This window comes from Borostomias antarcticus, assembly GCF_949987555.1.
Source record: "Borostomias antarcticus genome assembly, chromosome: 15".
Lineage (NCBI taxonomy): Eukaryota > Metazoa > Chordata > Actinopteri > Stomiiformes > Stomiidae > Borostomias > Borostomias antarcticus.
In genome coordinates this window covers 11,197,963-11,225,935 of record NC_140248.1, presented here as the reverse complement: position 1 = coordinate 11,225,935, position 27,973 = coordinate 11,197,963, and the positions used below count along the sequence as shown (strand labels likewise).

The 27,973-nt window shown below is 44.4% G+C and overlaps 2 protein-coding genes across 4 annotated transcripts; one reads left to right on the top strand and one right to left on the bottom strand.

Moving 5' to 3' along the window:
- Positions 1-541: 541 nt before the first annotated feature.
- On the top strand, positions 542-14,709 carry LOC311318347 (multidrug and toxin extrusion protein 1-like). 3 transcript variants are annotated; one of them, XM_084449645.1, is made up of 17 exons: positions 542-866; positions 1,301-1,402; positions 1,539-1,607; positions 1,904-2,052; positions 5,318-5,360; positions 6,203-6,247; positions 6,352-6,449; positions 6,596-6,693; positions 6,853-6,966; positions 7,081-7,148; positions 7,322-7,430; positions 7,512-7,587; positions 7,684-7,753; positions 7,865-7,997; positions 8,159-8,253; positions 12,953-13,084; positions 13,290-14,709. In XM_084449645.1, the coding sequence occupies exons 1-17, from the start codon at positions 651-653 to the stop codon at positions 13,635-13,637; spliced, it is 1,965 nt and encodes a 654-aa protein (XP_084305771.1). In that variant the 5' UTR covers positions 542-650; the 3' UTR covers positions 13,638-14,709. The 3 variants fall into 3 exon arrangements, with proteins under 3 accessions (XP_084305771.1, XP_084305773.1, XP_084305772.1); XM_084449647.1 differs by lacking the exons at positions 6,352-6,449; positions 7,322-7,430 and having other exon boundaries at positions 6,203-6,226; positions 6,668-6,693; XM_084449646.1 differs by lacking the exons at positions 6,853-6,966; positions 7,081-7,148; positions 7,322-7,430.
- A 2,470-nt stretch (positions 14,710-17,179) lies between these two features.
- Positions 17,180-27,357, bottom strand: slc47a2.1 (solute carrier family 47 member 2, tandem duplicate 1). Its single transcript, XM_084450498.1, has 17 exons — positions 26,769-27,357; positions 26,529-26,630; positions 26,297-26,365; positions 25,753-25,901; positions 25,602-25,644; positions 25,385-25,429; positions 25,195-25,292; positions 24,617-24,714; positions 22,727-22,840; positions 22,539-22,606; positions 22,260-22,368; positions 21,879-21,954; positions 21,004-21,073; positions 19,718-19,850; positions 19,549-19,643; positions 19,237-19,300; positions 17,180-19,131 (listed from the first exon to the last, which is right to left on the bottom strand). Exons 1-17 carry the CDS (start codon positions 26,967-26,969, stop codon positions 18,902-18,904), a joined length of 1,764 nt encoding a protein of 587 aa, XP_084306624.1. The 5' UTR covers positions 26,970-27,357; the 3' UTR covers positions 17,180-18,901.
- Between the last annotated feature and the right edge of the window lie 616 nt (positions 27,358-27,973).

The window sequence follows — 27,973 nt, the reverse complement described above, 5'->3', positions numbered from 1 at the left end:
GCAAGTCTGCCAAGTGACCAAAGGTCAAAGTGCATTCAGGGAAAGACACATGCAAACTGTGCACACACACGCACGCACGCACGTACGCGCACACACACACACACACACACACACACACACACACACACACACACACACACACAACACACACACACACGGCTATAATGTTCTCAGTCAGTCATTAATTAAAGCCCAGCCCCCCAGTTCTGAGTGCTTGAACTCAACTCTGAGTCTGTGGCTACACAAGCATTCTTCATCAGATTACCATAAGACGGCAAGCCCCCCTTACACACACACACACACACACACACACTCAACTCATTATCATACACAAAACACAGAAAAACACTTAGTATAGTGACAAATAAAGAGTTTGTTTGTGGCCTACAAGCTCTCTTTCCCCCCCTCCCTCCCTCCCTTTTTTCTCAATGTTTTGTTCTCCCTCTCTCCCCCTCCCTCCACTGGGCAGTGGTAGGTTATCTAATCAACTTACAGGAGGTGGGGTCTCTTCTCGTCGCTCTAAGCCTGCCTTTATGGAATGACTGCCTTGCACTAGGGCAGAAACACTCGTTCAATCCCTTTCTGCCCCCCTCTCCCTTTCTGTCCTCCCCTCTCTCTTCCCTCTCTCTCTCTCTCTTTCTCACTGCTCAATGGAGAAGTCGGGTGCCCCACAGTCCGCAGGCCTGTTGCCGGGCGCCGAGTTGGTTGCCGTGGCGGCTGTTGGCAGGTCGGCGGGGGTGGAAGGAGAGGACACAGCGGGGACGGCCGTCAGCTCCAGACTGTTCTGCTGCGTGTGTGTGAGGAACTGGATCCCCCTGGCCTACAGAGAGGAACTCTACCATGTCCTGCGACTCACAGGCCCGCTGGTGAGAGAGAGAGGGGAGGTTCATTCACAGGCTTCAGAGTTGATTAGTGGGGTTGGAAGCTACTGCTGGAGCTGCAAGGGTATACACCCACTTATGTTACAGCTATCCATGCTCATGTCAAGGATAGATGTGTGTATGCTATGCTACATGCCATGTTACAAACTTTAGTGCCCACACCCTGTCTGTGGTGCGACAGGGCCAGCGTATTCAGCGTTCACAGATGTCCAGTGTGTTATTGTTTACATTCCCGAACAAAAAACAGAACTGAGGGTGAGTTTGTAGGCTGTCGCTTAATGTGTACGCAAAAAGTGAATGGCTTTATTCATGATAAAGGCTATGATTGAATGAAGGCATTTAATGATGTTCCTGTATTTGCATGTCTGTGTGTATGTGTGTGTGTGTGTGTGTGTGTGTCTGTCTGTCTGTCTCCACAGCTGGTTTCTCGGATCTTGATATTCCTTCTACCTTTTGTCATCACCATATTCTGTGGTCACCTTGGCAACGCAGAGCTGGCTGGCTATGCCCTGGGCTCCGCGGTACTACCCACAATTCTCTGTAGTGACGGCCTTCCTCTGAACGATGTTTGTGTAGCCAGTAATAGGACGGGCTTGTTCAAGCACGCTCTTCAGTATGGCAGACTCAGACTGTTGTGCTGTGCTCTTCCCCTCTCAGGTCATCAATGTTTCGACGACAGCCACAGGCTATGGCCTGGGCTTGGCTTGTGATACACTGGTTTCTCAGGTGAGCTTATAGTAGCCTGCGTGTGTGTGTGTAAATGGTAAATGGACCATTTACACACACACGGACAAAGCGCTTTACAATGGCCTCTCATTCACCCATTTATACAAATATTCACACACCAATGGTGGAAAGCTGTCATGCAAGGTGCTGGAGCCGGCAATCGAACCATCAACCATGCAGTCATTGGACGACCTGCTCTACCTCTTGAGCCACAGCTGCCCTGTGTGTGTGTATTGTAGGTGTATCATAGGTTTAAAGTCTAAAGCGTGCATGTTTGTGTGTGTGATGGGTTGTAGACGTTTGGCAGAAAGAACCTGAAGCGTGTGGGAGTGATCATCCAGAGAGGGATTCTGATCCTGCTGCTCTTCTGTCTGCCCTGCTGGGCTCTGCTCATCAACACCCAGAACATACTGCTGGCCATGCATCAGCAGGAAGAGGTCGCCAGGTAGGGCCTTTACAACAACAACATCAACAACAACAACAATAATAAATATAGCTGCAAGCAGCAATGACGGGGCCAAGCCCTTACGCATCAAATACAACAAGACATCTCCTCCCCTACATCTCCTCCTCTACCCCTCCCCCCTCCTCTACATCTCCTCCTCTACACCTCCTCTATACCTCCTCCCACCCCTACACCTCCTCCTCTACACCTCCTCCCTCCCCTACACCTCCTCCTCTACACCCCCCTGCTCTACACCTCCTCCCTCCCCTACACCTCCTCCTCTACACCTCCTCCCTCCCCTACACCTCCTCCTCTACACCCCCCTCCTCTACACCTCCTCATCTACCCTTCTCCCCTTCTATATACCTCCTCCCTCCCTACACCTCCTCCTCTACATCTCCTCCCTCCTTTACACCTCCTCATCTACCCTTCCCCCCTTCTATACACCTCCTCCCTCCCCTACACCTCCCCCTCCTCTACACCTCCTCCCTCCACTACACCCCCTCCCCTAGACCTCCTCCCTCCTCTACATCTCCCCCTCCTCTGCACCTCCTCGTCTACCCCTCCCACCTCTACACCTCCCTCCCCTACACCTCCCCCCTCCACTACACCTCCTCCTCTACACCTTCCCCCTCCTCTAAACCTCCCCCTCCTCTACTCCTCCTCCCTGAATGAATGAAAGTGCAACCGGGGTGTTGTTGCACAAAAAAGCTTATGGGTCAGTGACAAATAAGGGTGGGAAAGATGGAAAAAGAAAATGGGGGGAAATACTGTTTTAAAAGCTTGCATCAAGTGTGTTAATATGTGGATTTTGTATTTATGCTGGCTTTTAAATTACATTTGCATATTTCTTTGACCAAATGCGCCTTAAAATGTCAAGTGGTGTAACCAAAGAAAAGTGGTAAATATTCAATATTTTATCAACCTCGAGTGTATGTAGGTGTCTTTCATAATAATAATCAATTGCAACATGTTACCTAAGAATAGATTTTATCAGGTTGATCTCAAATTTTCATATTTCACCAGTTTTGCAACATCGAGCGGGTCATATGGTATGCTGAAAACACCTTGGTTTTTGTTATAATCTATGGAAATGTATGTCAAAATGGCTAAAAACATGTTGTTACACTACAGTAGAATATAATGCTTAGATAGGAATAGGAATATAATTAATATTCCTGTATAATTTCATATTTACATGAACAAACACTGGTTACACCATTTGACACAACCCAATGTCAATTGGTGTAACCATCCACATTCATCACATTTATTATATTGTATTAATGATGAAATTGCAGACAAGTACAGTATCTGACTTATTAGGCAGGCCATCTCTGAGTCTCAACACAACATAGAATGTCTGGCCAAATAACACGTAGGCTATGATGTAAATGACAATTCCCCTTTTCTTGAAAGAATACTTGGAAAATAAATAAAACTGACTAATAAACTAAACATTTCTTCTTAAGATGGCTAGTTGTCCTTGAGCTGCATCATAAAGTATTGGTACTTGCCTAAAATAGCAACTAACAGAAAGACACTTATGTAATTTGACATGAGTGACATGATTTCCCGGATGATTTATAATATCCAGAACAATATAGTTCCACTTCTTTTCATCATCATCATCATCATCTTCATCCGCTTATCCAGGGTCGGGTCGCGGAGGCAGCAGCTCCAGCAGGGGGCCCCAGACATCCCTTTCCCTAGCAGCATCAACCAGCTCTGCCTGGGGAATCTTTAGCCGCTCACAGGCCAGTGCGGAGATGTAGTCCCGCCACCTAGTCCTGGGTCTACCCCGCGGCCTCCTCCCAGCCGGACACGCCTGGAACACCTCCCTAGGGAGGCGCCCAGGAGGCATCCTCACTAGATGCCCGAACCACCTCAACTGGCTCCTTTCCACTTCTTTTATTAACTTTAAAATAGTTCTTATGTAAGATTATGCCAAACTAGTTTATAAGTTTTTTTTAGACTTTCATCTCTTTTGAGCAATTTGAAATTTTCTATGGTTACACCACTTAGCCATTTTTGCCATTTTTTATATTTTCAATAATTCTCTCAAAATGAATTAAAACCACAACTTTTTAGGGCAGGTTGTCAGAAAAGAATGTATGCAAGTAATCTTTAAGTTTATTTTCAAATTATAACCTAAAAATTTTAAACTTAACCAAAGGGACACAAAAAAAACAAGCGTCACGTCTTTGACCCTTATATCGACATCATACTTTAATCTGACGATTTTGTGTCCAATTAGTAAATTGTAGAGCATGCCATCACCTACGCATACAAGCAAAATGAGCCCCATCCGGCCACAGGGGGCGCTACAGCAATCGATTGCATTTTAGCCACTTTTAAGCATTTTGGCTTGTTATAGTGCCACCCTGTGGCCAATTTGCTGCATATTTCTCAACTTACCTTAGGATATACTCTGGCACTACTGTACCAAGTTTTGGAAAAATCAGCTTAGCGGTTAGGCCTTAACAGGAAATTAGCTCTCTAGCGCCCCCATTTGAGTTGATCGGGCCAATAATGCAGGGATAGCCTTGGGGTATATGTTCGGATATGCTAGCAAAGATTTGTGGTGTTTTGTACAACCCTTCAGAAATTATACCACTTCATGTGAAAAGCCACGTCCTCTGCAATCTTCATTGGCTCATAATTTCAGTTTTATTCAACTTTTCAAAAAATGCAGAATCAGAAATTTTGATATTGGTCCCTAGATTCTGTCTACAGAGTGTCATGTGAATCGGTGAAACTTTCTAGGAGGAGACAGATTTTAAGCATCCAATTTCAGAAAATTTACATTACCGGAAGTTATAGGTTCTTGAGGCAAATTTGTTCATCGTGAGGAGAGACATTGGTATGCAAAGTTTCATGACTCTACGTCAAACAGGGCATGAGCTATGCCTGTTCAAAGTTCGCAATTTCAGTGGGCTGCTATTGTGCCCCCTATTGGCCAATCGATGTGAGACTTACTCCATTGCCTCATCCCGTGATCCTCTACCATCATGCACATTTTCATAAAAAGTGACCAATCGGTTCTATAGGCTGCCATTGACTTCAATGGCAGATGAATAATAATAATAATAATACCATCAATTACAATAGGGGCTTTGCACCTTCAGTGCTTGGCCCCTAACATCAACATCAGCAACATCATCATCATCATCATCATCAACAACAACAACAAGAACAATGATAACACAGACAAATAGACAGACACACAGAACTTGTTTTTAAATGTTTCCCCTTCTTGTTTTAGGATTGCCCATCTCTATGTGATGGCATACCTACCTGCTGTTCCTGTGAGTAAATTCTGCCACCTTCTGTCCTCAGCACAGGACTTCTGTCTGTCTGATGTGCTGGGTTTGTGTGTTCTCTCTGGAATCTGAGGTTATGTTCTGTCTGGAGTCTGAAGGTTCTGCCTGAAGTCTGATGTTTCTGTCTGGAGACTGAGTGTTCTGTTCTGTCTGGAGCCTGAGTGTTCTGTTCTGACTGGAGTCTGAGGGTTCTGCCTGAAGTCTGAGGGTTCTGTCTGGAGCCTGAGTGTTCTGTTCTGACTGGAGCCTGAGTGTTCTGTTCTGTCTGGAGCCTGAGTGTTCTGTTCTGTCTGGAGCCTGAGTGTTCTGTTCTGTATGGTGTCTGAGTGTTCTGTTCTGTCTGGAGCCTGAGAGTTCTGGGCTGCATTTCCCAGAGGCATCATAGCGCTACGTTCATCGTAGCGCCATGACGAACGCCGTAGCTTACGATGAATGAAAGCTGTAATCACTGTCAAAGGTGCATCAACCAAGTATTAGGCTAAGGGTGTGTACAGATATGTAATCCCTAAATAAGTTATTTTTGTCAGTAAAATAAAATTCTGTCTTGATGCTCTGTCAGGAGTCCGAGTGTTGGGCCTGGAGGATAAGGCTTTCATCTGGATTCTGAGGCTTCTGTCTACATTATGAGTGTTCTGTCTACATTATGAGAGTGCTTTCTGGATTCTGAGGGTTCTGTCTGGATTCTCAGTGTTCCACCTGGAGTGTGAGGGTTCCGTCTGGATTCTGAGTGTTCTGACTGGCTTGTGGCTCTGTCTGGAGTCTTAGTGTCCTGCATAACTGAATTGTGCACACTAATGTTCCCTCCCTACTGTGTGTCTGTGCCACAGGCTATGTTCATGCACCAACTACAAGTAGCCTACCTTCAGAATCAGGTAACAAGGATTGGATGGCAAATCCTTCATTTTCTTATGTTAAATGTTGTTGTAAGTGCTGGCTCTCTAGTGCCTAATGGTCAGTTTGTGTGGGTGTGTTTCAGGGTATCATTCTGCCCCAGATGTACACGGCGGCAGCAGCTAATCTCATTAATTTGGGGGTCAACTATGTCCTGCTCTTCAGCCTAAAGATGGGGGTCATGTGGGTGTGCTCACTCTCGTGCTCAATTTCACCATGTGTGTGTGTGTGCATGCATGCATGCGTGCGTGTATGCATGTGTGTCTCTGTGTGCGTGTGTCTGTGTATATATTAGGGTGCCATTTAAGTTCTGCTTTGTGTGTTTGTAGAGGCTCAGCTATAGCCAATAGCTTGTCTCAGATCTACCTCTGTCTTCTGCTCTTCACCTACATCCACTGGAGGGGGCTCCACAAGAAAACGTGGGAAGGTGAAACACACAAGCACTCAGCCTTTCTAACACACTTTCAAATACCCATATTACTGTATGTTCATTTAGAGAACTCTGTCTCCCCCTACTGGTTAGGTATGAGTATGGTGTTAGGTTGATGGTGTGTGTGTGTGTGCGTAACTCTGGGTGTCCCTGTAGGCTGGTCCAGTGCGAGTCTGCAGGAGTGGGGCTCTTACATGCAGCTAGCTATTCCAAGCACACTAATGATCTGCTTCGAGTGGTGGATCTGGGAGATTGGAAGTTTCCTCGCTGGTCAGTGTGTGTGTGTTTGTGAGTGTGTGTGATTATCTCAAACTCCTCTCTTTTACAATCCACCTAATAACAATAATAATAATAATAATAACCTGTCTGTGTCTCACTATGTAGGGAGGTTAGGGGAGGTGGATCTTGCTGCCCAGCATGTTTTGATAGAGCTTGGAGCCATTACCTACATGGTGAGAAATACTAACCTTCCTCCCCCATCGCCCCCCCCCCCCTCTCTCTCTCACACCTCAACACCACCTCACAGCCTGTGTCAGGTCCACCTGCCTCTGTGTCTCAGTGCAACCCAAGCTACCCCCCGTGTGTCAGTGCGGAGGTCTGAGGTAACTGAGGTCTTTGTGAACAGTTCCCTTTAGGCGTCAGTGCGGCTGCCTGTGTGAGAGTAGGGAACGCTCTGGGGGCAGGAGACACATCTAGGGCCATCCTCACCTGCAAAGTGGCACTGGGCCTGTCAGGTCAGACCAAACACGCGCGCACACACACATACAGTATAATGTGGACGCAGACTCTTACATGTTAGCTTGTCTCTGCTGTAGGAGCACTGGCTGTGTTCCAGGGGGTGGCGATCTTTATCCTCAGGAATGTGCTTGGCTACATCTTCACCACTGACGTGTAAGTGACAGACCAGCATGCGTGATGATAACTGTACACATGATCCTGCCAAGAAACTCAGTGTTTGATTGCCATTTTTGACCACATGTTCTGCAGGAACATTGTGGAGATTGTCTCGGAGAACCTCAGCCTACACACATTCACACAGTTCTTCGACGCCCTCCTGGTGAGCTCCTTTAGACTGGGAAGTTGATTTGACAGGCAGTGTATCCTACCTCTGAGATTCAATACTAACTCACTCAGCATGTCATTTTTCTGTGTGTATGTGCGTGTGTAGTGCGTATGCTCAGGTATCCTGGTGGGGGCTGGGAAGCAGAAGATAGCTGCCTTGTCCAACCTGCTATCCTACTACTGTATTGCCCTGCCTGTCGGAATAGCCCTGATGTTTGCTGCCAATTTAAGAATATTGGGTAAAGTTCTGTCTTTGTGCTTACTCTCTTACCTTCTTTCTATTTTTCACTGTTTGTATCACATTTGTTTTAACTTTGAGTGTTGTCAGTGTTTTGTTTTTCATTTTGTGCAATTGGCGTTCATGTTACATCTAACTCTTTATCGCTCTCTCTCTCCTCAGGGTTTTGGATCGGTCTGTTTATCTGCGTTGTTATTCAGACTAGTTTCTTCATCACCCTCATCTTCAAACTCAACTGGCAGAGAGCTACAGAGGAGGTACTGCACCAACCCTTGAAAATCTAACTCCAACCAGTAAAGAAGCTTAGCTCCCTCTAACCGAGTGAAAGAAAGAGAAAAAAAAATATTTGTCACACAGCACACTTTTTGCACACATGAAATGAAACACACACACATGCATTTAGAGTCGCCGGTGAAAAGTTCTCTGCACTTAACCCATCCCGTCGTCCTTCCCCTAAGAGCAGCCAGCTTGCATGGGACGCGCCCGGGGGCCAACCAAGTGCTCCCGTCTGTCTTCGCCAGGGATGGATAGCGTTCTCCCTGTTTTGTTCATATTGAGTTCTTCATGGGGGAAACCCTTGCAAACATGGAGAGAACAGGCCAACTCCCCAACACCTTTTTTCTGTGAGGTGACAGTACTAGGTACTGCGCCACCGTGTCGCACGTGAGCAATTTTGGGGTTCAGTGTCTTGTTCAAGCACACTTCGGCACACTCCAGAAACCTTGTGATCCCCAGCCGGCCGCTCTACCTCCTGAGCTATTGATTGATTGATTGATTATACTTTATTGTCCCCGTGGGGAAACTTGTCTTGGGCATAGTACCATATTGCTTCAAAGTGCAATAGAGAAATTACATACAACAGGCAAAAGAAACAACAAAGTCAACAGCAAACATTGAGTGACATTGACAGCAGCTTCCATCTGGACATGGAATTTGATAGATATTGCACATAACCCTTCAAGTGGTGTTTCAGATAAAGTGCTTGTGGTCATATAATTATCGTTTCTGCTTAAGTGAGTTTATCAATTTAATGGAGACTGGGACAAAAGATAGTTTTAGGCGATTATTATAACATCTTGGCATGCGAAGCCTCCTTCGTAGGGGGAGGTGCCATGATACACCTTGTTCACCACAATGATTAACCTTAGAAACTCATTGACTTTACTGTGACAAACCAAAGACAATACCGGTTAAAGGACAGTGAACTTTAGACAAGTGACTAATCTGCACTCTGTTGAACTCCACGGAAAGTGTTCTCTAGAGAGCATGTCTATGTTCCCAGAGCCCTATGTCCCTACAGCCCTATGTTCCCACAGCCCTATGTTCCCACAGCGCTATATTTCCACTTTTCTAAGTAATCTAACTATATAATAGAGAAAACTATGTCTGTGAAGCATCTGAAGCATCTTTTCTCCTCATTGGGTTGACCAATCCATCTGCCACGGCTTGGGCATTGAGCCCATGGGCATAGCCAGGAACTGATGGAGACAATTTTTCAGTCCAGTCTGCTGAAGGGTCCAGGGCCAGTAGAGGAGCAAGAATTGACATTAGCCTAATCAATCAAAACACACTCAGGTGTGTAGCATGGCACATGTCCCATATAAAATTCATGCTGATTTCAATGGCCCCGGCTGTGGACCAATCAGCATCGAGGGGGTGTGTCTACTATGGACTGGATTTATGGGCCTCCAAAATCACTCCCACCAAGTTTGGTAGCTCTGAGACCTTCAGAACCAAAGATATTAAGCAAACACTGTGGACCAATCCGCATCAAGGGGGCGTGGCCTCAGATCGCAATCAAAATTTGAGGGAGTCTTCCTTGCTGCATGCTACACCTCTCCACCTAATTTTGTGGAAATCTGTGCAGTAGTGTCTGCGTAATTGTGCATTTGGTTTTTCAAATGGTCGCAATAGCGCCATCTATGGACGGATCATGGTAAACACGATAAGTGTTCTTCCCCTTCCCACGCTACATGCCTCATGCCTTTGCAGTATGATTACTTGGAAATGTGGGAACACAGGGCTGTGGGAACATAGGGCCTAATTTATAAAAAAAAAATAAAAATAAAAAATATATATATATATCAATGTGGGAACAGGGCTGTGGGAACATAGGGATGACCCTATCTGGAAGGTAGCTCCAACCTAGGTGGACACACTAAAAGGGGCTGTAATCTTATTTATCAAACTAATATTAAATATCTATACTAACTAAGCTAAAGGGGCTGGCCACCATCATCCGGTGACCCTACTATGACCTTAACAATTAACTGTGGACAACAATAGCCTAACTAATACAGGGACAGGGGAACGATTATAAACTCAACTTAAATACAATGAAAATAAACACAATAAACAAGCAACTAATGACCTATGCTAAATTCCTAATCTAAAACCCATTCTATGGTACCAGTTCATTCGTCGACTTTAGTGGGGGAGAATGCACGGGTGATGACAGGTGATGATGATTGACGGTCTTGTGCTCTCGTGCTGTGGCAATCTGATGTCAGAAGAATGGCAATCTGATGTCCTTCTCTTGAGCAAAGATGCTGGGTTGGCTGCTGATTGGACAATGAAACTTGCAACAAAATGACTGTCCGGTGATGAGTCCAAAGTCCACTATTTTCTCATTGAATTACGAGTGTTGCTAGCACAGTAAATTAACCTCTCTTAGCTCAAAATACACGGCAAATCCGTGTTGGCTAATTAGCTAGGCTATATCAAGACCGCTACAAACATCCTTATACGTCTCATCCACTCCAAATGACAATTACTGCGAGCAACTAACAACTAACTGGGTCTGAATGGGCCAGGTGGTCAGTGACACGCGGAACTCATCCACGCGATACATCAACCTCTTGGAGCTGGTGACCGTACTGTTGGTGTTCAGGCACTTTGAGTCCCCGATTCGGAGCAAGAATGTGCGCATCAAAACGGACAACATGATAACAGTAGCCTACAGTATATCAATTGTCAGGACGGCGTGAGGTCGGTGGCTCTCCATTCAGCCTGTCGTGAGGGTCTCACTAATGGTCTCTAACGGCTAACAGTTCTGGTTAGGCGATTCCTCACAGGCTCACGACGTGCATCCTGTGATGCACACGGTGGCCCCCCATGGAATCTTCAGGTAGTTTAGGATGCCCTGTTAGGGCACTGTTGAATCTGTATCCGAGATCCCCCTGAATGTCCTGTCTCTGTAGACAGCCTTGCCTTGGCTGATGTCTGCCAGCGGGTAGGTGACCTGTGTGTTCTGTCTGTGTGCCCTGCCTGTTGGTCATCAGTTGGCCTCAGCTGGGAAGTGCTGCGTCCCAACCTGGCCTTACGCCCAAGGTTGTGACAAGTCTTACAGTTCTAGGGTACAGTCCTGCTTCATCATCCATGTCATCTGAGCGAAGAGGATGAGAGGCTCCACTTTGTGCCTGGTGCACGCGCTGCTGCTCTTGGATGGCCTGTGACTGCGCAGCGTTTGTCTCATTGGCTGTGTGATGGTATTCCACAGGCCTACGACTCAGCAGGTCGAGTGGCACCAACTTTCCATACCCACTCTACTCGAGGTGGTCGTCTACTGCCCTTCAGGGGAGTTGGCGTGTAGGACATTGCCCGGACCGTTACACATTAGCCTGTGTACACCCGGTCCAGCGGGAGTTAGGGGGATCTACACCCCTTATACCACAAGGAGCAAAGCCCTTAAAGGACAATGCTCGTTTTTGACAACCTGGACCTTATTTACGACATATTATAAGACGTTTGACTCACCGAGATCACTTTGGTGTAGTTCGGAGGCCTGTAGAAGAAATGTAAAATCCAGCACGAGCCAGTATATCCATGTAATGGCGGTGATCGGGGCAACGAGAATGCAGCTTCTAAAAATCTATTTTCTGCCCGAAACGGTTGTTTTCATCAATCTGTATGGATGAATCGCTAGTTGTGCTTACATAGAGCATAGGCCTGTTGTGGTATTTCCCATGCCTCTGTAATATGATCTTTAGAAACGTCGTTAGACACGAAATAGCTTCCTCACTTGCTCCAGCACGCATGCGCACAGCGTGCTGGAGCAACGATTGCGCGCTGTGCGCATTAGTGCTGGAGCAAGTGAGGAAGCTATTTCGTTTCGAAAGACGTTTCTAAAGATCATGGCATGTGAAAACCACAACAGTTATGCTCTATGTAAGCACAACTAGCGATTCATCCAGACAGATTGATGAAAACAACCGTTTCGAGGCAGAAAATAGATTTTTAGAAGCTGCATTCTCGTTGCCCCGATCACCGCCATTACATGGATATACTGGCTCGCGCTGGATTTTACATTTCTTCTACAGGCCTCCGAACTACACCAAAGTGATCTCGGTGAGTCAAGCGTCTTATAATATGTCGTAAATAAGGTCCCAGGTTGTCAAAAACGAGCATTGTCCTTTAAGGGGCATAGCCTCCCGAAATGGAATACCAGTTACTCGCGTAACTGTTGTTCTATGAGGGAGGCGTAGCCCCTTAGGGTAAATCCCCTACTGGACCCTTTCAGTTACTTGCTGAATTGGGTTCAGAGGGTTTTTAGTGGGGTTTTCCAACCTTTCATAGTGGTCTAGACTGCACCATCCTGGTTGGTTGAGGCAAGTGTACTTAAAAGTTCAGCTGGTCCGGTGCGTGCCGGAGGGGTATAATGTACCAATAGGAGCAAAGCCCCTAAGGGGCTACTCCTCCCTCATAGAACGGCAGTTACGCGAGTAACTGGTATTGTCAGCAGTGTCCAAAGATGACGTATTTGCTTTACAACCAATAAAACAATTCAAATATAGAAAATCACAACCAATAAGGAGGAGGGCGGGGGCGTATCTAAACTAAGCAACGGTGATAAAACCATATTGGTCTGATTATCTTATACTTTAATGACTCAGCCTACAACTCATAATAACTTCTGAGCCTTCATAACAATGAGTGTCACATAATATGTCCATGTAGGCCCAGGTGCGAGCTGGGAAGGTTGGTCCTGTGACCTGTGTACCAGCCAAGTCTCCTATTGGACCACCTGTGACTGACACCCTGATTCCAGAGGGCTCAGAATGCTTCCAGCCAACTCTTAATTCCAACATGGTAAGTGTGTGTGTGTGTGTGTGTGTGTGTGCACACGCGCCAGAGAGAGTGAGTGAGTTAAGTGATTGAGAGAAGAATGAATTTCATTGTTTGATTGCAGTGCACCCTAACATATTTAGGAATACCATATTGTGAATCATTGTGGTGTTCATGTCTCACTGGTCATATGTTTGGTGTAGAATTTTACCTTCATGTGTCTCTACAGGCCCAGTCAGAGGGTGAGGGCCCCAGACCAGTTGGATACACCCCAGTAAGCACCCAGGGTGCTGGAGAGAAGCAGGGACTGGGGGCATGTGAGAGAGGGACAGAGGGAGGTGGGGAGACCCCCATAGTCGAAACCAATGCTCTGCTGTCCACAACTCAGTTGATCCTGAGGAGGGGTCTCACCCTGCTGGCTACAATTCTCCTTCTGGCCACAGGGGTCGCTGTCCACCTTGCCTGCCCCCCCCCTGAGCCTTCAGTACACAGCAGGAGCAACCTCACCCTGGACTGGGCCAACCACTCCACCACCCTGCCAGCCACACTGTGGCTGGACTTGACCACACCCCTCTGAGGGGAACAGGGTTGTAGGGGAAGAGACAAGGGTGGGCAACCAAGGCAGCTGGACACTCCAAAACCACCACAAGCTTAGGAATAATGGTGCGTTCAAGACAACTCGGGACTCAGGAATTCCCAAGTTGGGAATCCCGACGCCCGACATCATTGCATTCATGACGATTTTAACTCGGGAGAAAAAAGAATGGATAAAAGGCTAGAGGCTTCTATTATGCTAGAAGGCTATTATGTTAGCTAACGTTAGCTAGCAAAAGAGCTGGCTAGCTAATTTCGCCGGTAAAATGGCTGTTAAAGTCCACACATTGCTTTAATCAGAGAGACATATAAAGAATACAAACATATATTGCACAATTACACATCAAATTACATGTTAAAACGTCAACAAACACTTTATAATAATTAAATTCTTACCGTCAAAGATATATGCCGCCATGTTGTGAATATGACGTCAACTCAGGGCGCAAAATGATACCCGAGTTCCCGACTTATCCCGAGTTGGACGAGCGTTCAATTCGTTTTTCACAAGTTGGAGGTCGGGAATTCCCAAGTTGTCTTGAACGCACCATGTCCAACTTACAGGACACACGCACACACACACATAACTGGTTCCCACTACAACTGAGTGATTCCTTGTCATCACTTTTGAGCCCCCAGTATCGAGCCTCTAGCTTCTGTTGATAAACTCATTTCCCAACATTCTTCATGCTGATTTGTCTTTCACTGTAATTCATAATTATAACCAAGTTTAACTTACATTGTTCACCCTAATCCTTCTTGTTCAATGTACTGTAAATATTTGATTCTATAATCAATTAAATTGTTTCAAATTTTACAACCATGACATGTATAAAACCTTTTTGTAAATGTGTACTTTTGTAATACTGAGTGAGTGTACAGCTGTATAGCACTAGGCACTACTCTAATACCAGTGTACTCATGGAAAGCCTGATGTAGATCAGTGCACTGCTGAATGTCAAAGAATAAACAATTTATAACAGTGTAGCCTATCTAATTAACAGAAATGTGCAGCTGCCCTAGTGCATGGAGTCAGAAAGAAATCAATAAATAACATCTAATACATGTTCACTGTATCAGTATTCACTGCCTTCCTATGATATGTAAGGTCATTCACACAACGCTTGGTGGATGGAGACCTTGTCCTGTCCTACAACACCTGTCCTTGGAGACACATATGACCATCAATGTTGAAAGAAAGGCTAATGATGTCATAAGTTCACAGTTTAATTATTGATATTGACAACACACGAGTGAACAGATACTGAATCACATAATTCCACCTACTGAATGATAGGATTCCTTACTTCAGAACCAGCTCCACTTTCACATTTCTTAACAGTCATGCTCTGAACACCTCATCCCTCCTAACAGTGCCCCTCAGTATAGAATAGAGCAACTGCATTGTATTTCCATTGGTCCACACAGCAGTGTTAACTCCTGTGACGTCCTCATCACTGGAACAGCTCTCCATTCTCTATTTCCTTAGCACTCATATTAGTTCACATTTTTTCAGGTTCCTTCCATGGGTATTCTGAACCAGGTTTGGCTGTGATATAACAAGAAACATGACTCAAAGTAACTCCAGCATGCGTGATGATCCAACCCTGATATATTGATTATCAGTATTATAACAATCATTATCATTCATTTTAGCAGTTCAGGCATGACAACAGGGCTGGGAAAATACCCATAATCCATTACCCCATTCTATTGTGCATTAAGTGCATTACACCAGCAGTGAAGAGGGTGTACAGTATAACATTATAGCATCAAGAGTTTTGGTTCTTTTTTGCTGGAATATCATCTGGTTAAAGGTATAACATGGTCATTTTCACTTTTGAGTTTGTAAGTGCTATTTGCACAAGAGGACATTGAAGAAACACAATAAAAAACATTAAATATATCAGTTTTGTAGTTTTGGAGAAACTGGAAGCTTAACATTTTCAGTCCAATTTGACTCGGGTTGAATATGCTCCCAATTCATGACGTTTTTCACATTGTTGACGTCACCCTTAAGTTTGAAAAACCCGCCTCCACTCCCCTGCGTGCCGTTTCACAATCTATCCAACACGGTAAGGTAGCTCTGAACCTTTTCTACTCATTTTGAGAATAATTGAATAATTGCAGTCTAAATGATGCCCACCTCTAATTTTAATATAATGTGTACATACGTTTTATAATTGTATTTGTGGTTGTCATACAAATTGGGAAGTTTTTACCATGATCTCCGTGTCTGATTAGTAGCCAACCTAGCTAATGCTAGATAAACAAACTATAATGTTAGCTGTAATTGGCAACAGTTTTTAAATAGCTGTCTGATCCAGCTAGCTATCTGTCTTTATCCAGCATGTTGACGTTAGCTAGCCTAATGTTTGGTACGTCAGCTAGCTGTGTTAGTTATCCTAGCATGCTAACGTTAGCTCTCAATGCATTTGCTTTTGATAACGTTAGCCCTCCTGTGCAATGGCAGAAACACAGCGCACCATACTGTACCCTTCCCTGGCATTAAACAGAATGAATCAGGTGCAAACTGTGCTGTAAGGTTTCCGAAGCGATAGCCTACCAGAACTGCTGTGAGTGTGCCCCATTATCTCTCGCTCGAATTACATTCGATATAATGTAGACTTACTGATAAATAGCAGATTGTTGTAATTTATGCTGTTTTGTACATGCAAAATAATGATGCTCTTACTAACCACATTTATAATTTGTCCCTTTTTCTTAGGATCACTAACTACATTTCCAATACTGGGACTCGGGAGGTGTGCAGGTCCTGGAGGGCAGGTTGCAGCCAATGTCACCAAATGATATTATAAATATGTTACACCCCCGTTTTATAAGAAAGTAGCCTATGTCTTCATTTTATGTCATGTTTTATGCGCAACAATTACCTTGGAAAATAAAGACGTAGGCCCAGGGGCGGGGATCCTGGGGGGGCCACGGGGGACATGTCCCCCCAATATTTGAGATCATTAAAATTGTCCCCCCCAATATTTAGATTGGGGTAGTGTATCATTTATTTATTTTTTTAAATCTGGAGAAAAATAAGTCTCTGGACTCATGTGTCTAGCTCCTACACATCACGTGTTATAAGAGGATGAAAAACGGGAAATATATTCACATTTGCCAATCAATATCACTGCACTATACACCTCTTGCCACTGGGTGGCGGTGTAGTGCCCCCAGTGTGCTGTAAATGATGTTCCCCCAAAAAAATACTCTTGCAAAATTTCAATGTTAATGTCCCCCCCAAAGTTGGATACAGATCCCCGCCACTGCGTAGGCCTACAGTACCCATGTAGTTTTTTTTGTCATTTATTATTCTAGAAAACATAGCCTATTCTCACAATGAGATCTTCACTTGATGAAACACACCTGTGTAGCCTACTGAATCGTTTATCCTAAGGTCTTTTATAGGCTCTTTGCACAAGCTCCACTACTTCCTGAAATTCTACAGGCTTATTTATTTCCTGTCCTATACCATTGGATGGGAGTGATTATCAGGTGTGATCAGATGTGCCGCACACCTGATTAATCACTTCCATCCAATAATATAGGACAGGAAATAAGGATGTCTGTAGCATTTCAGGAAGTAGTGGAGCTTGTGCAAAGAGCCTATTGCAGTGTACTGTGCATATAGTCTATTGTGATTACATCTCGGGGTAGGTGGAGGTGAAGATTATAAGTTATTATTATAAGTTATTATTATATAGTTATTAATATTATTATAGATTATTATTTTCCTTTCGTAATTTACAACACCAAAGAATTGTAATTCTGCAAAACATTCTGAACGTTGTGTAAGCCTAATCATCACTGCAGTGGCATGATCTGCTCCACAGAATGTCAATCAAGGACCTCGATCCGACCCAACTGCAGGAAGCATTGCGCAATGCGCATTTTGGGATTAAACAGCTCCGATATTCTATTATAACCAGAGGGCATTATAATTACATTCAAAACGAGATCTATTGACTGCATGACCTGTTACGTCTCCGGACCCTGGAGTAGGCTACCCCTTGTCCATTGTGCGCTCACGGAGTCTTGGTGCACAGCCCTCTGTCTCTTCAAACTCATCGATTATTCTGAATCGCTGCGCTACCGTGCAGTCTCCCACATAGGGGTAGGATAAGTAGGCTACATCCTCTCCCCCTTTCTGTAAAGTGTAGGCTACTGTGTTGCCTTTGTAGCCTATATGAAATGAGCTGTAATGATTTAATTGATCTGACTAATCAGTTATTGCAGTGGTATTCCGCTCGATTCCTTTATATCACCACAACTGACATGTTGAACCCTGAACAGTAACGTTTCAGTGTTCAACTGGCTTTACTAAGATTTATGTTGGTTTCACAGCGCAAATAATCCGTCTTGTGGTAAGACCCACGGTTGCAATTATTTGACTAACTAGGTCTATAGCTACTGTTCATAGCTGGCTGAAAGCTATAATGTTAGTCTAATAGCCCAAGCCTCCAAGCTTGCCTGGCCGGCTGCAGGGTGCTTTTCCTCGGTGTCGCAGGGGAGACGCACCATCGTTTTTCACTTTTTCCAAATAATGCAAATTCGAGGATATGGCATGTTAGGTAGCATGTATCTTTATAATGTTTGGGGGTTAAAAGGTAGTGTGACATCTTACGTTTCTTATATTAAGGACTTTGTAAATGCCTGTACACTTCCTGGTGTCGAGGTAACTATGGTTACAAACAGCAAATGTGTGGAAGTTGGGGTCGCGGCCTGTCAATCATTTCTGACTGACACGCCCTCTTTGACACGCCCACAAAACGAGGTGAGCTTGGAGAGGGGGAAATTTGGGCGTATAAAAAGGAGTTTTATAGTACAGTACTTAAAATTGAGGGAAAACAACATTTATGCACATATTAACTTTTATTTTACCTAAAGATAACTGGCATGTGTCATGTTCAACCACCCTGTTATTCCTTTAAATACATAAATATGTACTCACTGAGGCAGATAGGCCTCTGATTTGAGTGCCATACATTTGGTTGAAACACTGAGCCTGACAGGGCTCTGTGTGTGTGTGCGTGAGAGGAGGTGAGAAGGAGCAGGTAGTCTAGACCTCTCATATAGGCTGTTCTTTGGTGATGTTGAGGATGATGAGGACATTGACCCTTGTGCTCAAGCTCAGGAGCCTGTGGAGCACAGCCAGTCTGTGTCGTATCCGGTTTGGCAGAAGCTAGTCCTAGGATGGGAATGGGGGAGGGGTGAAGGGTTGAGGGGTGCAACACCTCAGTTGAGATGTCTGGTGAGCACCTCGCAGATGACAATACCGGCAGCAAGGATGAGGAACATGATCAACACAGCCAGGCCACGCCGAAGAACCAGCTGTCTGCCTGAGAGAACCACCCCCACCGTAGTGACGGCTGTCCTTTCCCGGTCCGCCTCCAAGCCCTCTGCATCCATGATCCCCTCCTCTGAGCTCTGTTCTATGGGGGCTGGAGGCAGGCTCTGGGTGGAGCCTGGTGAGGGAAACGGGGGTTGTGGAGAGAAAGTAACTCGTAAAAAAAAACACAGCCGCAGGAGTGTGGAACTGTGAAAGTTGTATGGAACTGGAACTGAGTTACCTTTTTTCTCCATTTCAAGCGTGTCGTCCTCTCTGGGGACCTGGATTCCAGCCCTCACCAGGGCCTGGTCACACACGCCAGCCACAGAACGGTTAGTACAGACTGAACTACACAACATGCAGATTCTGGAAACAAACTAGTCTGGAAACAGACCTAGTGTTTCAAAGGACAGAGCTTAAAGTGATAGCTTAACATATTCAACATGTTTTTTCAACCATTTTTTACCCAGCGGCTACATGTAGTTATTTCAAACATTTGTTAGCAATGCTAGTGGAAACAAACAGACACAATTAGCCATGTCAACTACTGTACCTCATTAGTAACCTTCTTCCAGTCAAGTTTCCACAGGAGAATCATGAAGAACGTCGTTTGCATGACAACACAGAGGAACAGGCCCGTCCACAAGCCTACAACAGGCAGAGGGAGACGGTCTAAACTGCTCCTTCAGAAATTACATGACAAAGTGCTACTGAATGCTCACCTATGATGTCCATTTTGGCAGCAAACATCAAGGACACTCCGATGGGGAAGCCCACAAAGTAGTAACCCACCAAATTACACACAGCACCAATCATCTGCTTCCCTGCTCCCCTCACAATACCGCCTGTTACGGCCTGGGGACACATACAGTTTAGCTCCAGCAACAAACAAACAAATACAACATAGTGGAGCAGCTAAGCTAGAAATGTCATAACAATTGTGCATTTTGTGATAAAAGCATAAAATGTGGTACAGTTATAGCCAAGGGCATTCCCCCCCAAATTTGGGCATGATGAATTTTCAATACGTTGCCCATGGCAACCATTTTTCAAAATGGCAAATAGTGACGACAGTTTTCTGATCAATTTTCTTCAGGGATGGATCTAATATGATATTGAGGACATAATTAGTTCAATTTATCTACCATACATATTTTGGGGGAATTGACATTTAGATAATAGTACATTTTTCAAGATGGCGGCCATGACTGGTATGAAATTTGTAATTGCAATAAAGTAGCATGGATTAGTCTGATGATCTTTGTGTCGAATCATACATTTTTATGATTCGAAATTTGGAAATTCTGAATTGTTCAGAAGCTACAATTCAAGACACAATAAGTGATAACTGCTCAAACCTAGGGTTTCACAGTAACAGAGGGCTGTGCAGTCTAATGCAGCGTTTTTGCACTTGCGCTGCCGAACACAGCCCTTCTTACATTTGCAAGACACAATTTCATAGCTGGACTGGCCTGCATCTGGTAGGCATGTCCAGAAGGGTTCATAGTACCCTTCAGATGTTTTTGACCAGCCCCATCTACACGGTGAAGGTAATTCTGGTGTGGACAGCAGAATCTGACCCCACACATGACCTCCTTTGTACACTGCTCTCTTAACATGCCCCTCTAAGGCAGCTTTTATTGCAATTACAAATTTCATACCAGTCATGGCCGCCATCTTGAAAAATGTACTATTATCCAAATGTCAATTCCCCAAAAATATGTATGGTAGATAAATTGAACTAATTATGTCCTCAATATCATATTATATCCATCCCTGATAAGAAAATTGGTCAGAGCACTGTCGCCCATGGCAAGCATTTTGAAAAATCCTTGCCATGGGCGACATGAAAATTCATGAAGCCCCAATATCCAGGTTTTTTTCTTTTGGAATGCCTTTGGCTATAACTTCACCAAATGTCATGCTTTTATCACAAAATTCACAATGGTTATGCTTATCTTCTCCACTAACATATTTACTGTGCCCAACATAATTCGTAATTCCTCACCGCCATTGCGTCAACCAGATGAAAGAAGGCATATATGATCATGACATCAGCAACCCTCTGAACTATGTCCCTGAAAAGAGACAGAGAGATAAATTCATATAAGTCCTCTGGAATCACGGCCATATTGCTCTAGAGTTGGCCATTTGCTTTCATACCGAGGAACAATTGTGGTTTTATAAGTGAATTGATTTTACTGTAATTTAACCTTTCAGTTTAGTCAACTAAGAGCACATTCCTATTTACAATGACAGCTTGCCCAGAGGCAAAAAGTAATCTCCAGACGAGCATTAAAGGTAAGGTAGGCGATTTTTCGATTACTGGCCTAAAGTGCCTGTTAACCTACCCATTTTTGATTGGTTGGTTTTAAAAAATCTAGCTTACTCTTCTTGGTAGTTGAATAGAGTGAGCGAGGTCAGTCTGATTTCCAAAGAGAAGATGCAAATTAAATGTTTTGATTGGAACTTGGTTGACTGATTCATTTATTACAATATAACTGAGAAACACATTTCATGCTGGTACTTCAGACCACTGCTGCTTGCATGACTCACCCATAGATTTGATCTAACTTACACTTCCTGGTTTCTCCAAAATCGCCCATCCTACCTTTAACACTATTTGAAGTGAAAGGTGAAAAAGTGTTCCCAGAACTGGGTAATCCTGATGTGTGTGTGTGTGTGTCTTGGTGTGAGTGGGAAGTATAGGGGCCATCATCCAGTGCGTCAGAATGACGGTGACATGGCTGGTTAATGCATGATACTGTAGCAGGGCTGTTAGGCAAGCATGACACAACAAAGTCTAGAATAATTTACAGTAGTTCATCATTATGGTGGTGGTTATTCAGTCAGACAAGACAGACAAACCAAAGCTCTACTCACTGTTCTGTAGTGAAGATGTATCCAATCACATCTTTAGACACTCCAATGATTGTGCCCACAAAGCAGGAAACTATGACTGCATTGGGTAGAGGAAATAATGGCCGTTAGTAGGGCATTTAGAGCAATATGGTAGGAATCTATAAAGCTAACCACTTTCACATACAGTACAGTACGGGTACATGAATATTCAGATTGGAAGTTAAGAAAGGTTGAACAGAGCTCAGGCTGGAACAGTTCACAGTAGAGCTTTAATGTCTAGGTTAGCCAAAGTTACTGAGCTATACTAGGGGTGGTATTCAAGGATCTTTAATTAGTGGGTTGAGCTAGCCAGCGATTGAGAGCAGCCTAATGTCCAGGCCAGGGGGTGTTGGTGGCTCGTACATGCGCAGATGAGGGAGACCTTCCCAGACAGTTTGGCCTGCTCTGTGTCCCCAGCCCCAAGCGCGTTGCCCACCCTCACACTGGCAGCCACAGAGAAGCCCAGGGGGCCCTGAGAGAGGAGAGAACACATCCACATCAGACATTTTTCAAAGTAATCAAAGCAAGAGGAAATCTATCTGGGTAGCCCATAAGGAAGAAGAGCAATTAACCATAAGAGCTGATCTAGCCCTCCCTTGTGTCAAAGAGTTCTAAGTCAAGCATCCCCCATGAGGCACTCACCATGTATGCAATGACGGCCAGTTCATACACAACAGACTGAGCACCCAGCTCCACCTCACTAATCAGACCTGGGGAACAAATGAATACACACATATTTGCATTATTTTATTTCCAAGTATAAGGTGATCGGTTAAATGGATGTATGTATGGTTGGATGGATATCCAAACAGAGAGTGATGTGGGCTGACCTGCCAGGAATCCTCCAATCTCATATGTCCACCACTCGAGACACAACATGAGCATACTGGGGATGGCCACCAGGATGAAAGGTCCCCACTCTTGCATACAGTCACGTGACCAGCCTAGAGGACAGAAGACCAAGTGTCATGTGGACATGGGAGTGGTTGCTCTTCTCGCTCACTCAGGCTGCAATCTTATCGTTAGATTGTGTTCAATTTCATTATCAGTCAATTCAATTTGAGTCTCCAACAACCAGAACAGGACACTGCTAGGGCCCTTACACAGTGCACAAAGACTTCTTCTCAGCAGCCTCCCCTCACACCAGCAGCAGAGTGTTGTGTGTCATCTCCGCACTGTCTGACCACTCCTCTACATAGCGTTACACAGTGACGCAGGTGAACATCCCCCATCAAACATTACTCCCTGTGACTGAGTAATAGGCAGGACAGGTGATTGTGTCGTGCCGTGACTTTCCCCAGAGCAGGAGAGGCCACACCTACCCTGACACAATCCCCAGGACAATCGGTCACGGCTCTTCTCTGGCCTGGCCCCACAGAGGTGGAATGAACTTCCCACTGACGTCAGGACAGCAGAGTTGCTGCTCATCTTTGGCCGCAAGCTCAAAACTCACCTCTTCAAGAAGTACTACCACGATCCTCCCTCTTAAAGGAGTAGTAATGGGAAAATGCATGTTTAGCCCTGTTTTAAGGTTACTTCTGATCATATACAATGGTTCAGATCAAAACGTTGACAAAACTAGCACTTTTGAGAAAGTTGATAATTGCTCTACCACCGTTTTGGTCATACAATGGATGTAGGTGGGCACCTTAAAAAATCATTCAAAAAACATGTTAAACTCTCAATTTCAAAAACAAGAAACACACCGAGGTGTTAGTTGGCATTCTGACATATAATTCGCCATAAAGTAAGATTCTAGTTCATCTGGAAAGGCTTTTTTAAATATTTAGCATAGAACTATTTAGTCGCAGCACATACGTGTGTAAACGTCCGCAAACTAGGTAGCCTAGCAACATAAACAATAGCTACCGTAAGTAGTTCCGCTTCAGAATCCCCTCTGCGGATTGATCTACACGTCTACAATGGTCGCTTCAATACAATTACAAACAAATTAATGGATTTCATAAAACGATTAATAAAACCCTACAGGATTCATACTTTGCGGCGAATTTGATGTCAGAACTCCAACGGACACCAATTACCCCCTCGTTGAGCTTCTTGTCTTTGAAATCGAGAGTTTAACATGTTTTTGAATGATTTTTCAAGGTGCCCACCCACATCCATTGTATGACCTAAACGGTGTTAGAGCAATTATCAGACTTTCTCAAAAGTGCTAGTTTTGTCAATGTTTTGATCTGAACCATTGTATATGATCATAAGTAACCTTAAAACAGGGCTAAACATGCATTTTCCCTTTACTACTACTTTAAGCACCAATTGTATTTTTAATTTGCTATTCTTGCACTTTGCCTTCAGTACTAGATTATGCTCTTAATCACATATTTTAGAAAGGAGATGCACTTGTGAGTTCTGGCAAGTAGCATTACAGTGTCTTTTCCTATGTGAAATGCAATTATTGTAAGTTGCTTTGGATAAAAGCATCAGCTAAATGACTGTAGTGTAAGTCATGTAATGTAATATATTAGTTCACTCAAATGACAAGCAGCTCCTCCTCACCTGCAAATAGATCTAACACTCTCTAAGTGTCTTGGATGTGACGTACATGCTACACACCCAGCGACTTACTAGAACCCAGAGAACCCTCACAGGAGCCATGAGAACCCTGGGAAAGAGGGAACGGTTAACAGCACCATTTCAGAATGATGGTGAATGATCGCCTCCGGTTCTGTCAAACCTAATCAGAGCCATAAAGAACTCACCGTCCCAGGTGGCTTTGTGCAGCCCCCTCCAGCAGATGTACACATACAGGAAGACAGCCAGGGAGTACTGGGAAATGGAATTGGCAGCTGCAGATCCACTGTGGCAAGAAGGTCATGGGAGCAAACATACAGAAAGTTTTTCTCATGTTCCTAGTTCAACATACTGTTAAACATAACTGTTAGTGTCAATTCCGGAATACTCCATACTTCCATACTCAGACAGAGTAGATGGAATACTGTGCATTCTCAATTGTAGGTAATGCTACGCATCAGTCACGAGTCACAGTAACATCTCTGAAGTGTACACACACACTTTTTGTAGCCCAAGAAGACTGTCTTTGCTTTGGCAATCCTAATAACCTTAAAATCACAGCTAATTTTGTCCCACTATATTGCACATTAATGTGGCATGTCTAAAAAAGGTCTAAATAAGCAGATAAAGTGGGTGAATACACTTTTCAAGGAAGGGACTTCACACTCACCAATGACTACTGATCTACAAAATTGAAAGGACTCTAACTCTGACTCTTAACTCTATCAATCATGATTAAGACGGTGATAATAGTGCACACACTCACGCCACGCCCAGATCCAGCTGGTACAGGAAGAGGTAGTTGATGAGAGCGTTGAGAACATTGCCCATAACTCCAGTTATGACCTGTGGCCAGATGATACCCTGCAAGGCAAAGTACAACATGGTCTCAAAAAATAGCGCTGATAATAATTCAACAAACATTATATCAGACTGAGATGGAAGGAAGACTCCACCTGATTCTGTAGGTATCTGCTCTGTAGCTGGAACATGAAGGCAGCCTACAGGACAGACATGAGACAATGAATGGATGGATGGATGGATGGATGGATGGATGGATGGATGGAAAAAACCTCAACTGTCAATTTGTAAGTGAGATACTGTTTACATGAGATGTTGATAAATTAGAGGCAGCAGTGAGGATACATCAAAGAACATATACAGGGAACTCACTGGGAGTGCAGGCATGAAGATCTTCACATAGAGCTGGGAGAGTCTGAGGACATGTATGAAGACAGACAGGACAGAGACAAGCCACACACACAGGTTGAATGCAGTTTTTGTTCTATGATCAGAGATATGACTGTGGCACTGTGTGTATTACCTGGCCACCTGCGGGCTCTGTTTAACAGCCAGCAGGATAGGCTCAGTGTTGATGAGCACAGCCCAGCAGGGGAAGCAGGCCAGCAGCAGGATCAGAACCCCCCTTTGGAGGATCACGCCCACACGCTTCAGGTTACCACTTCCATAGGTCTATAGCAGAAAACACAGCAGGTACATGTAAGAGCTTCCACCCTCACTTTGTCCGCACTGGGTTTGAGTGAACTATGGTCCTCTGACTTACAAACATGTGACCAGCTCTCATAATCACCGCAACCTGCTATGCCACTGTAAAACTAGCAAAGCTAGCAATTCGATGGCACGGATGGGCTGTATACTGAGGAGTAAGTTTAACGAATTCAACTTGGCTACATACACACACTCACTTGGATCAGAATCCCTTGTTAGTTTGAAAGTTTTGCTGAAAAATTACAGACCAGAATCACGTTATAGTGACCAAGACAGCACTGAGGGGGCACCACTAGCTAGCCCCCTCCCCAATTCAGGCTACTCTGTCCTGGTCAAGGACACATTACAGTGGGACTAACCTGAGATATGAGTGTGTCGCACGCTGATGCCAAGCCAGTGCCAATGGAAATGCCTGTGACGTTGATCACCTGGAGAGATTAAGACAGGCGTAAGGAACATCATCCTATCAAAATGTAAGCAAAAATGTAGAAAAGGTAGCATACACTGGGCACAGAATATTCAATTAACACAGCTACTGAAGCAGATCCGACACAGCCAGGTAGACCTCCCCGAAAGTTAGAGCTGACCCACCGCTATGGCTAATGCAACTCCGGCCAGCTCCGTTTTACCCAGATGACCACAGAACACCGTGCTGACAAAACTGATCAGGAAGATCATCAACTGCGAAATGACCTGGAATCGAAAATGAAAATCATCATACATAAAGTCAAAACACATCCATGAGAATTTTCTATTTTCATGCAAATTAGTGTAGCCTACTGCCAATATACTAGCACCGCTATAGATCACAGTCAATATCTCAATGCCTACCACTGGTCCCGCTAGTTTTAGAAGTTGGACTATCTCGTTTTTGTAATCCTGCGGTATCCAGTTTGTGTATTTTTGACAGCTGCCACAGCATTTTTGTGGATTTACTGTACAGTGAACAATATCAGGCGCGTCTGGGTCCGTTTTGGAATGTCCGGCCACTCTATTGATACTGTTAGAGCATATTTTTGTTGAATTCTCCATTCTGGAAGAGACGGTAGAAGTAGTAGAAGTAGAAATGAAATCAGCAGTCTTCCGACTCCTTTCACAATTCGTTAGCCTATTTACGTTGAGAACAGACCCTACACTAACTTCAGAGGCGGGCGTGTCCGCACAAATTAGTAACTTAGGCTACTCCTGCAAGTTAGTTATAAAAGGTGGTTAACGTTTCATAGTCCGGGGTATCCCGCGTGAACGAAGTTCTCCTTCTACATTCTGACAGTCCCGGCTACACTACACACCACAAAAAAAACGACCCGCGTCCAGCTCGTGTCAAAACCGGTCGTAAAGAACGCATGACTGGCAATGGTGGCATAACTTCAAGCATGGGTGGAGTTAGATCTGGTCCATGGTCGAAACCCGTGTCATTCTGGTCGAGGCTAGACAAGTGGCGCTTGATCCACCGATGCAGAGCCACTAGGACCTGAATGGCTGAAACCTCCAAGGGGAATCTCCATGGGGAGGAAACCTCCAGTGACGTTTAAACTAGAGCGCTTCAATACCAGAGTAACGACACTTCCATTGACTCCCGTGGTAAGCGTCACGCGCCCCCTAGAGGGACATTATTGGCATTACCTTTGTGACAAGAAACCCCATTCACTGCCGTTATGTCTAGCACGCACAAGCTTGAAAGCTGATGAAAACGGCCGTGTTTTTACCTTTAGATGTTTTGGTCATATTAAGTCATGCTTATAATTTGTTTATTTCAAAATATAGAGTAACATTATGGTAGACAACTGTTTTTAGAATCTGACAAGTGATTGGACAAACTAGACATTACTATAGGCTACTGATGTGCTATTATTGGGATCATAATTCATGCACAACAACTTGCCTATTTACCGTCATAAGCAATTAGGAATTTACTGACATAATGGCCTACTAGCTGTAGATATGATCATGTGAAATAAATAAGGCATTAATAAGTGCTTTATAATGGATAATAAACAGCTAATGCGCTAATAAGCATGTAATAAGCACTGCAGCAG

What these genes read in the sequence shown, in the direction of transcription:
- LOC311318347 (XM_084449645.1), top strand. Translation starts at nt 651, where the DNA reads ATGGAGAAGTCGGGTGCCCCACAGTCCGCAGGCCTGTTGCCGGGCGCC. An exon ending in GCTATGCCCTGGGCTCCGCG is followed by an intron (nt 1,403 to 1,538) that starts GTACTACCCACA and finishes TTCCCCTCTCAG; the next exon opens with GTCATCAATGTTTCGACGAC. An exon ending in AGTGGCACTGGGCCTGTCAG is followed by an intron (nt 7,431 to 7,511) that starts GTCAGACCAAAC and finishes TCTCTGCTGTAG; the next exon opens with GAGCACTGGCTGTGTTCCAG.
- slc47a2.1 (XM_084450498.1), bottom strand. Translation starts at nt 26,969, where the DNA reads ATGGAGAATTCAACAAAAATATGCTCTAACAGTATCAATAGAGTGGCC. An exon ending in GCGACACACTCATATCTCAG is followed by an intron (nt 25,902 to 26,296) that starts GTTAGTCCCACT and finishes TTTCTGCTATAG; the next exon opens with ACCTATGGAAGTGGTAACCT. An exon ending in GGAAGAAGGTTACTAATGAG is followed by an intron (nt 19,301 to 19,548) that starts GTACAGTAGTTG and finishes GTGTGTGACCAG; the next exon opens with GCCCTGGTGAGGGCTGGAAT.